The following is a 12,066-nucleotide window of genomic DNA, read 5'->3' on the forward strand; positions in this document are numbered from 1 at the left end:
TGCACTTCAATCTGTGCAGTTTGATATTGCACAGTTGATATTTTCCCCATGCCCAACTCCATTATACTTATAATAATAATAATAATGTTGGTATTTGTTAAGCGCTTACTATGTGCAGAACACTGTTCTAAGCGCTGGGGGAGATACAGGGTCATGAGGTTGTCCCACGTGAGGCTCACAGTTAATCCCCATTTTACAGATGAGGTAACTGAGGCCCAGAGACGTTAAGTGACTTGCCCACAGTCCACAGCTGACAAGTGGCAGAGCTGAGATTCAAACCCATGACCTCTGACTCCCAAGCCCGCACTCTTTCCAATGAGCCACGCTGCTTCTCATAGTGCATATATCTATTAATTATACATTATAAATTATTTATTCATATTAATGTCTATCTCCATCTCTAGACTATAAGCTCGTTATGGACGGGAAACGTGTCTACTAATTCTGTTGTATTTTACTCTCCCAAATGCTCAGTGCTGTGCTCTGCACATAGAGCTCATTAAATACAATTGATTTTTGGATCACCTGGTGATTTTCAGAAATACGCTTTCTGGGACAGAATCCAGAATCAAAAACCTTGGATATGAAAATGGGGAGACAGGGAAATATGGATAGGGGCCACTTGTCTGCTGTGTGACCTTGGGCAAGCCACTTAACTTCTCTATTCTTAAGTTACCTCATCTGTAAAATGGGGATTAAGACTGTGAGACCCACATGGACAACGTGATTACCTTGTATCTACCCCAGCGCTTAGAACAATGCTGGGCACAGAGTAAGCGCTTAACAAATACCATAATAATGGTAATTATTATTATAAAAATGATAATTATAAAGTACTTGTTAAGCACTTACTATGTGCCAAGCACTTTACTAAGCGCTGGGGTAGATACAAAATCATCAGATTGGATACATCCCCGTCCACATGGGGGTTATAGTCTAACTAGGAGTGAGTAGGATTTAGTGAATAGAATGCTTCTTTTCACCCCTTGAGGTGACCCCCAAATACAATAACAGCACTCCTAAGCTGTGCTGGTCTGGGCCGGATTCTCTTCTTTTCTCCACCCTGCCTTTAAGACAAAAGGAAATTCTTGCTGCAAGGTGAAGGAAATCAAGATTACAATTCCACAAAGAGGTCTTTGAAATGAGTGAGTCAGTTTTCCCTCCAACAGGGGCTTCTAGCAGCATCCTGGAGCTTTAGTAGCTGAGGCTGCTATATGGGCCTGTGGGCTCCAACTCCAAAGGTGGTTATGGTCAGAGAAGCAGCGTGGTTCAGTGGAATGAACATGGGCCTGGGAGTCAGAGGTCACAGGTTCGAATCTCGGCTCTGCCACTTGTCAGCTGTGTGACTGTGGGCAAGGCACTTAACTTCTCTGTGCCTCAGTTCCCTCATCTGTAAAATGGGGATTAAGACTGTGAACCTCACGTGGGACTACCTGATTACCCTGTATCTACCCCAGTGCTTCGAACAGTGCTCTGCACATAGAAAGCGCTTAACAAATACCAACATTATTATTATTTTTACTACTAGGACAGAGAGGCCAGTGGTGATTTCAGGCAAGCTGGACTTGTTCAGTGGATTGACTGGATCCAGAAGCCAGTCCCAGGATCCTGCCCTGTGACACATGCAGTAAAAGGAAACCACAAGTGTAACACAGATAGGGAGACACAAGTGGGAACTGAGGAAGAAAGTAGCCACTTTATTATAATTAGTAGTAGTAATTATATTATATATTTATATTATATTATAAATATATATTATGTTATAAATATATTATATTAGTAGTATATTTGTTAAGCACTTATTATGTATCAAGTGCTGTTCTAAGCATTGGGTAGATTCAAGTTAATCAGGTTGGACATAGTCTATGTCCCATATTGGGCTCACAGTTTCAGTAGGAGGGAGAAAAGGAATTAAACCACCTTTTTACAGATGAGAAGCAGCATGATCTAGTGGATAGATCAGGGGCCTGGGAGTCAGTAGAAGCTGAGTTCTAATCCTGGCTATGACACTTGTCTACTCTGTGACTTGGGCAAGTCACTTCTGCTTTTCTATGCCTCAGTTACCTCATCTGTAAAATGGGGATTAAGACTGTTAGTCCTTTGTGGGACTGTGTCCAACCTGAATAGCTTATATCTATGCCAGCACTTAGTACAGTCCCTGGCACATAGTAAGTCTTAACAAATAACATAAAAAAAAAACTGGAACTAGGGCAGCTTCCATTTATAAGCTACTCGTAAGCAGTAAGCTCCTTGTGGGAAGGGATCATGTCTACCAACTCAACTGTATTGTACTTTCCCAAGCAAGAGCTCAATAAATATCATTTATTGATTGATTGATTGGAGCAGTAAGTCAACCAGAACCATTTGGACAGGTAATCATGCAGCCAAAAATTGCAAGTTCCAGGCTAGTGCTCCAGTCTAGTGCTCCATTAACTTTCCGTTTTTCTGGTGCTCAATACCCCAATTTAAGGCACAAGTGAAGGTAATGGCAGAACAAACATCCGCTCAAAGATCACCCAAGAAGTAAAGTGAGTGGCTTGGAGGTAATATGCTACTGAGAATCGGAAGATGAGGGTGGTGGTGATGATAATGATGATAATGAGAGCAGTGACCAAAAGAAGGCGAGCTTGAGGATTTGGGGCAAAAATATGCCCTTTCAAAGATAACCCTCTATTTCCTCCAGTGATGATCTCTCCCTGAGGGCAAGGATAGAGAACAAGACAGAATAAGCTACTACCCCCAAAATTAAGGAAAAAAATATTTTTAGCCACCTTTGGGTGTCTCCCTCCTGAGAAGTGTGGCATAGTGGAAAGAGCATGGGTCTGGGAATCAGAAGGAACTGCATTCTAATCCTGGCTCCACCACTTGTCTGCTGTGTGGGCAAGTCATTTTACCTCTCTGTGCCTCTGTTACCTCATCTGTAAAATGGGGATGAAGACGGTGAGCCCTATTTGGGACAGATACTGTGTCCAACCCAATTATCTTGTATCTACCCCAGCACTTATACAGTGCTTGGCACATAGTAAGAGCTTAACAAATACAATTATTATTATTATTACTACTCTAACGTCTGGTCACAATCAAGCATCCCAAAGTTTCAAAACTTTCAGAGGCCTCTCGTTGCTGCAACTTAAAAGCCCTCATGACCCTGCATGCCCCGAGCAGGTTGGAAGTGGGATCCCTGGATGTCACAGGGGGAAGCGATCAATCAATCAGTGGTATTTATTGAGTGCTTACTAGGTGCAAAGCACTGTACTGAGTGCTAGGGAGAGCACAATACAATAAAGTAGGTAAAGGCAATCCTTGCTCCCAAGGAGGGGAACAGGTGGTTTTGCTTGGCCATCTGGAGGGAAGAGAGACTAAAGGGCACCCAGCTGCAGCTTAAATCCCCCCTCTGATTACCCTTCCATTAGCAAGTGTCTTTCGGACTTCTAGCATCAGGCCTCTGGCTGGCCAGGCAGCCTGCGGAAGCCCAGAGCCACTGGCTTCCTGCCCTCACCATATTCTAGGGTTATAGCAGGATCGAGTGGGATGGATGCAGAGGGCAGGTTCCAACTTGGGACCAATAGGTTGTGGCGGAGCTTCCCGGGAATATCGTGTTCTTCTCTGTCTCTCACTTCCTAGCAAACAGCCACGTTATTTTTACCAATCATTCACCCATTCAGTGGTATTTATTGAGTGCTTACTAGGCTTTCGAGAAGCAGCATGGCTTAATGGAAAGAGCCCGGGCTTGGGAGTCAGAGGTCGTGGGTTCTAATTCTGACTCCGCCACTTATCAGCTGTGTGACTTTGGGCAAGTCACTTAATTTCTCTGGGCCTCAGTTACCTCAGCTGTAAAATGGGGATTAAGACTGTGAGCCCCACATGGGACAACCTGATTACTTTGTATTTACTCCAGCGTTTAGAACAGTGTTTTAATAATAATGTTGGTATTTGTTAAGCGCTTACTATGCGCAGAGCACTGTTCTAAGCGCTGAGGTAGATACAGGGTAATCAGGTTGTCCCACGAGAGGCTCACAGTCTTCATCCCCATTTTACAGATGAGGTAACTGAGGCACTGAGAAGGGAAGTGACTTGCCCACAGTCACACAGCTGCCAAGTGGCAGAGCTGGGATTCGAACCCATGACCGCCGACTCCCAAGCCCGGGCTCTTTCCACTGAGCCACGCTGCTTCTCTTCTTTTGCACATAGTAAACACCTAACAAATAGCATTATTATTATTATTGTTCTATGTGCAGAACACTGCACTAAATGTTGGGGATAATAGAATACCCAGAGTTGGCAGACATGTTCCCCACCCACAATGAGCTTAAAGTCCAGAGAAAAATAACAAGGAAATGCCCAACATAAATAGTCATGAAGCTGGAAGGAGCCTGGGAAATGGCCTAGTTTATAAATTCTTTGATCAGGCAGGAATATACCCCAACCAGCCCAGATGGATGATCTTTTCCTTTGCCCTTTAAAGGCCTCTCAGTTTCCGCAGTCCCTCCCAGTCACCTAGGCCAGTGTCAGATGCTCTCTTCCGATTTGGCACCTGTTGGTTTTTGATTTTCAGACCAAAAAAAGGTAAGCATTTCAGAAAGGATTTTAACTGAAAATCTTTAGAATTCCAGCCATGAAGAGAAAAATGGGGCAGAGGTGGAGGAGTTAAAGGACCAATGGAAGTCATGAGTTAAGGTACTTACTGATTCCTTGGAAGAGTTCCTCAATGTTTATAGCATTCTTTGCGCTGGTCTCCACCACGATGGCCCCTATGGATTCTGCATATTCCCTAGCGTCCTTCATAGGAACCTCCCTGGAAAAGCAGTATAACAAGCATAAATTAGTTCTGGTTTGAAGGCAACACACAGGCTACATAACACCGAGGCCATTCAAACAGAATTGATATCTCCCCGGTCCTGGTCCCCCGGGATCGAAAAAGCAAAGATATCTGCCACAAGAGACTGTGGCGTCGTGAGGTGAATTAGTCCAACAGGTAAAATGGCTCTGTTCTCTAGTCACGGAAACACAGTGCAGTTATGGGAATCATTTGTAACCAGAGCAGCTAAACGGAATCCTGAATAATTTATGGAGCCATTTGAGAGAGTTCAAACACAGTGCTGGCCATTTAATTTTTTGTTAGATATTGAATCATGTGAAAAGGAGTTTGGAATAGTGGCTTGGCAAACTGTCTTTTGACTCATTAATACAATTAATATTCATTAAAATGTATTAATTGAGCTTTGAGCAGATCCACTAAATGACTATTCATATGCTATCTTTCCCCTAAAGACTAACTGTGGTCTAACACTAACCCTAATCAAGTTTTTCAAAGATTAATTAATTCATTCAATCATATTTACTGAGCTCTTACTGTGTGCTTTGCACTGTACCCAGCACTTGGGGGAGTACAATATAACAATAAACAGATTTATTCCCTGACCACAGCGATCTTACAGTCTAGACGGGCTTACAGTCTATAGTGACTAAGTTGTTGGCTGGTTGACTTTGACTTTTAGAATGTGGAACAGATAGAATTTGTCCACTATAGGACTCTGGAAGAATTTTATGTTAGCAAGTTGTCATTTCCCCATCTTGTCCATCTTTCTGTCCCTAGAGAGAACTCAAGCAGTCTAGAAAAGATAAAGTCCTAGGTTTAACAATCCAAGAATAAGACTTTGGGTAAACACTTCTGGGCTCTAATTAACGAATCAATAATATTTTATAAGTGCCTACTGGCATAAAGCACTGTACTAAGCACTTCACCCCTCTCAAGCTAATCTTGTAGCTATTCCTCATTTTTGACTCCCCTGACTCAATCTCCTTGCTCATACCATTTCCCTAGCTTGGAAAAAGAAATATGGTACTTGTTAAGTGCTTACTATGTGACAAGCACTGTTCTAAGCAACTGGGTATTTAATAATAATAATAATAATAATAATAATGATGGCATTTGTTAAGTGTATTCTATGTGTCAAGCACTGTTTTAAGCCCTGGGGGGATACAAGGTAATCAGATTGTCCCACGTGGGGCTCACAGTCTTAATCCCCATTTTACAGATGAGGTAACTGAGGCCCAGAGAAGTGAAGTGACTTGCCCAAAGTCACACAGCTGACAAGTGGCAGATCTGGGATGAGAACCCACGACCTCTGACTCCCAAACCTATGCTTTTTCCACTGAGCCACACTACTTAATCAGGTTGGACACAGTCCCTGTCCCACATAGGACTCACACTCAATCCCAATTTTTTACAGATGAGATACTGAGTCCCAGAGAAGTTAAGCGACTTGCCCAAGGTCAAACAGCAGACAAGTGGCAGAGGCAGAATTAGAACCTATGACTTTCTGACTCCCAAGCCCGTGCTCTATCCACTATACCACGCTTCTCCTCCAAGTCCCTCCCATCTCAAATCCAACTGAGCCCAGTTCTCCCCTCAGTCACAGCCCTCCTAAAATCCCACCTCCTCTAACAACTCTTCTTCTGTTCATTTGCCAGCACCCTACATCCTATAAAACCACAAATCAACTCTAGCACTTACAAATTTAATTTATATTCCCTTCTCAGCGCCTTGCATATGTCTATTCAATTGTTCCATCAATTATTTAGTTTGACTACTTCTCTCAATTTTTTTTTTTTGCCTTCCCCATGAGAGTATACAGGCTCCTTTTGGGCAGTGAATGTGTCACTTCTTTGTTATATACTCGGTAAATTCTATAAATACTACTATGACCACTACCATTATTTCTACAACAGAAATAGTACAATAACTACCTTCAAAGAGCTAATAGCTGTCTATTTATATTCTTTAAGAACAGTCATGCCTTTCAGTTGTAAGTGAACTGAAGTCAACATTTTAATAATGATAATATAATAATAATAATTGTTGTATTTCTTAAGCACTTACTATGTGTCAGGCACTGTACTAAGCACTGGGGTGGATACAAGATAATCAAGTTGGACACAGTCCCTGTCCCACGTGGGGCTCACAGTCTTCATCCCAGTTTTCCAGATGAGGTCACTGAGGCACAGAGAAGTGAAGTGACTTGCCCGGGGTTATAAGGCAGGCAAGTGGCAGCACCTGGATTAGAACCCAGGTCCTTCTGACTCCCAGGCCCCTGCTCTGTATATTATTTATTCAATAGTATTTATTGAGCGCTACTATGTGCAAAGCACTGTACTAAGCGCTTGGACTGTACAATTCGGCTACAGATAGAGACAATCCCTGCCCAATAAGGTCACGTTGTGTCTCATGATCTATGATCATAGCACTCTGGTGTGACTCTTAGAGATCAACTGACAGGAAAACTCCTTGAGAAGGAACCAGTGCTCCCCTGGTCTCTTATATCTCTCCCACAGCTACTTCTCTGGCACTTTCATTGACTTCCTCCAGGTTTCATCCCCTCGCTGTGGGTGTCCCTCAAGAAACCCAATCCATTAGAGCTGCAAAGCTATCTGATAGTTTCAGACCCAAATCCTCACAGATCACATTAGAGACAATTCTCTCTCGTTAGGATATCACGTCATTTGACCTCTAGAAAAGGGTGACCGTGTGCTGCAAACAACACTTTTCCAAACTGTTTTCAAATCATCCTCTCTAGATTGGAGGAGTGTGGCCAGGCCTTGAGAGAGTTACGTCTGCCTGACAAGGTCTCTTTCTATTATTCGAGACTAATTGCTCAATAATTTATCCCTCTGAGTGGAATGATCATTTGGAGGGCCAACTGGAGCCTGTCGGGATGTTGAATAAGCATTGCTTCTTCTCCAGTGATGAGTAAACGGAGCCCAGAGAGTGGCTCTTCTTTTGTTTCTGTGGCATTTGACAGACTCCCTTAATGCCTTTTCTGGCCAATAAACCTCTCAAAACAGAAATCTAAACTCACTCCCTAGGAGAAACTACTACAGGCAAAACTACTTTTCTTCCCTCACTGATGCCCATGCCCATCATGCCCAGCAAGTGTTCCGGACTTTTAACTCTCTCTTCCGGCCCCCTGTTCCTCTCCCTTCCCCATCCCTCACCCCCAACGACCTGGCCACCTACTTCATTACAAAATTAACACTATCAGGTCTGAGCTCCCCAAAGTCACCCCTCCCCCTTCTCCATCCCCCCAGCTCCCAACCCTCTTCCCTACTTTCCCATCCTTCCCTGCAGTATCCTCAGAGGAGATCTCCTCCCTCCTCGCAAGTGCCACCCTCTCCGCCTGTGCTTCGGACCCCATTCCCGCTCACCTTATAAAAACTATCGCCCCTTCCCTCCTCCCCTCCTTAACTTCTATCTTTAACCACTTGCCAAAGGCTTCTTCCCCTCTGCCTTCAAACATGCCCTTGTCTCCCCCATCCTAAAAAAACCCGCTCTCGACTCCACTTCCCCTTCCTGTTATCATTCTATCTCCCTCCTACCCTTTCTTTCCAAACTCCTAGAATGAGTCATCTACACTCCCTGCCTTGAATTCCTAAACTCCAACTCTCTCCTGGACCCCCCTCCAATCTGGCTTCTGCCCCTCCGCTCCACCGAAAATGCCCTCTCGAAGGTCACCCATGACCTCCTTCTTGCCAAATCCAATGGCACCTACTCTATCCTAATCCTCCTCGACCTCTCAGCTGCCTTTGACACTGTCGACCATCCCCTTCTCCTCCACACTCTATCTCAGCTTGGCTTCATTGACTCCCGTCCTCTCCTGGTTCTCCTCTTATCTTTCTGGTTCTTTCTCGGTCTCCTTCGTGGGCTCCTCCTCCCCCTCTCAACTACTAACTGTAGGGGTTCCTCAAGGGTCAGTTCTTGGCCCTTTTCTGTTCTCCATCTATACTCACTTCCTTGGTGAATACATTCGCTCCCAAGGCTTCAACTATCATCTCCTTGCAGATGACTCTCAAATCTATACCTCTTCCCCTCTTCTCTCCTCCTTCCTCCAGGTTCATATCTCCTCCTCCTCTAGGACGTCTCCACCTGGATGTCTGCCCGCAACCTAAAACTCAACCTAAAACTGAGCTCCTTATCTTCCCCTGCAAACCCTGTCCTCTTCCTGACTTCCCTATCACTGTGGATGGCACGACCATCCTTCCAGTCTCTCAAGCCTGCAACCTCGGTGTCATCCTTGACTCAGCTCTCTCATTCACCCCACACATCCAATCCGTCACCAATGCCTGCCAGTCTCACCTTTACAATACCACCAAGATCCGCCCTTTCCTCTCCATCCAAACGGCTATAGTGCTGGTACAAGCTCTCATAATATCCCGACTGGATTATTGTGTCAGCCTCCTCTTTGATCTCCCTCCCTCCTGTCTCTCCCCACTCCAGCCTATTCTTCATTCCGCGGCCCAGATCATCTTCCTACAGAAATGCTCTGAGCATGTCACTCCTCTTCTCAAAAACCTCCAGTGGTTGCCTATCGCAAGAAACAAAAACTCCTCATTCTTGGTTTCAATGGTCTCCATCACCTTGCCCCTCCTACCTCACCTCTCTTCTCTCTTTCTACCCATACACTCCGCTCCTCTGCCACTCACCTCCTCACGGTCCCCCCGTTCATGCCTATCCTGCCGTCGACCCCTAGCCCACGTCCTACTGCTGTCCTGGAATGCCCTCCTTCCTCACATTTGCCAAACTAACTCTCTTCCCCTCTTCAAAGCCCTACTGAGAGCTCACTTCCTCCAGGAGGCCTTCCCAGACTGAGGCCCCTGTCCCTCTGCTCCCCCTTCCCTCCCACCCTCTGCTCTTCCCCCTTCCCATCCCCTCAGCACTGTGCTCAATGGTATGTACTATTTATTACCCTATTTATTTGGTTAATGAGATGTACATCCCCTTGATTCTATTTATCTTGATGATGTTGCCTTGTTTTTTTTGTTCTGTTCTGTTCTGCTTTACTGTCTGTCTCCCCCGTTTAGACTGTGAGCCCGTCACTGGGCAGGGATTGTCTCTATCTGTTGCCGAATTGTACATTCCAAGTGCTTAGTACAGTGCTCTGCACGTAGTAAGTGCTCAATAAATACTATTGAATGAACGAATGAAAACTCATTCGCTCCCATGGCTTTAACTATCATCTCTATGCAGGTGACACCCAAATCAATATCTCCTCTCCTGTTCTCTCTCCCTCCCTTCAGGCCCACATCTTTTCCTGCCTTCAGGACATCGTAACTTGGATATTCTCCCGCCACTTTTAACTCAACATGTCCAAGACAGAGCTCCTTATCTTCTCTCCCAAACCCTGTCATCTCCCTAACTTTCCCGTCCCTGTGGATGGCACAACCATCTTTTCCATCTCAAAAGCCCACAACCTTGGTGTCATCCTTGACTCCGTTCTCTCATTCACCCCACATATTCAATCCATCACTGAATCCTGCTGGTCTCATCTTCTCAACATCACCAAGATCCGCCCTTTCCTCTACATTCAAACCACTACTACATTAGTATATTCACTCATCTTATCCTGACTGGATTACCGCAACAGCCTCCTTTCTGATCTCCCAACCTCCTGTCTCTTCCCACTTCAATACATACTTCACTCTGTAGCCTGGATTATCTGCCTACAGAAATGCTCTGGGCATGTCACCCCCGTCCTCAAAAAATCTCCAGTGGTTGTCTATCAACCTCCATCACCTTGACCCTTCTTACCTCATCTCCCTTCTCTCCTTCTCCATTCCAGCCCGCACACTCTGCTCCTCTGATGCTAACCTTCTCAATGAGCCTTGATCTCCCCTTTCCCGCCGTTGACCCCTGGCCCACATCCTACCTCTCGCCTGGAACGCCCTCCCTCCTCAAATCTGCCAATCAATCACTCTTCCCCCCTTCTGAAGGCTCACCTCCTCCAAGAGGCCTTCCCTGACTAAACCCCCCTTTTCCTCAGCTCCCCCTCCCTTCCGAGTCACGAGCTCCCTTAGCTCTACTCCTCTCTCCCCACCCCACATCACATATGTATATATGCATATATATAATTCTACTTATGTATATTGATGCCTGTTTACTCATTTTGATGTGTATATATATATAATTGTATTTATTTATATTAATGCCTGTTTACTTGTTTTGATCTCTTTCTCCCCACTTCTTCCTTAGGCCCCCGTTCCTCCCCCTCCCCCATCTCTCACCCTCAATGATCTGGCCACCTATTTCCTCACGAAAATCAACACGATCAGGTCTGAGCTCCCCAAAGTCACCCCTCCGCCTCTCCCCTCCCCCCCACCGAACCCCTCCCCTACTTTCCCATCCTTCCCTGCAGTATCCTCAGAGGAGATCTCCTCCCTCCTCGCAAGTGCCACCCCCTCCACCTGCGCCTCGGACCCCATTCCCTCTCACCTTCTTAAAACCATCGCCCCTGCCCTCCTACCTTCCTTAACTTCTATTTTTAACCACTCAATCTCCAAGGGCTCCTTCCCCTCTGCCTTCAAACATGCCCACGTCTCCCCCATCCTAAAAAACCCGCTCTTGACCCCACTTCCCCCTCCAGTTATCACCCTATCTCCCTACTACCCTTCCTTTCCAAAATCCTAGAACGAGTCGTCTACAATCGATGCTTAGAATTCCTTAACTCCCATTCTCTCATAGACCCCCTCCGATCTGGCTTCCGTCCCCTCCGCTCTACCGAGACTGCTCTCTCTAAGGTCACCCGTGACCTCCTTCTTGCCAAATCCAATGGCTCCTACTCCATTCTGATCCTCCTCAACCTCTCGGCTGCCTTTGACACTGTCGACCATCCCCTCCTCCTCCATAACTTATCTCACCTTGACTTCACGGACTCCGTCCTCTCCCGGTTCTCCTCTTACCTCTCTGGCCGGTCATTCTCGGTCTCCTTCGCTGGAGCCTCCTCCCCCTCCCATCCTTTAACAGTTGGAGTTCCTCAAGGGTCAGTTCTTGGCCCTCTTCTGTTCTCCATTTACACTCACTCCCTCGGTGAACTCATTCGCTCTCACGGCTTTGACTACCATCTCTACGCAGATGACACGCAGATCTACATCTCCGCCCCTGTCCTCTCCCCCTCCCTTCGGGCTCGCATCTCCTCCCGCCTCCGGGACGTCTCCACCTGGATGTCGGCCCGCCACCTAAAACTCAACATGAGCAAGACTGAGCTCCTCATCTTCCCTCCCAAACCCGGTCCT

General features: G+C 45.9%; 1 protein-coding gene across 1 annotated transcript in view; it reads right to left on the bottom strand.

The window, feature by feature from the left end:
- Positions 1–12,066, bottom strand: part of RAB31 (RAB31, member RAS oncogene family) — a 165,174-nt gene that overhangs the window by 18,367 nt on the left and 134,741 nt on the right. Inside the window, exon 6 of the mRNA XM_029065627.2 lies at positions 4,686–4,795. Coding sequence (XP_028921460.1) covers positions 4,686–4,795 — 110 coding nt within the window. The remainder of the gene's footprint in view (positions 1–4,685; positions 4,796–12,066) is intronic.

The sequence above is a fragment of the Ornithorhynchus anatinus genome, chromosome 5, assembly GCF_004115215.2.
Source record: "Ornithorhynchus anatinus isolate Pmale09 chromosome 5, mOrnAna1.pri.v4, whole genome shotgun sequence".
Lineage (NCBI taxonomy): Eukaryota > Metazoa > Chordata > Mammalia > Monotremata > Ornithorhynchidae > Ornithorhynchus > Ornithorhynchus anatinus.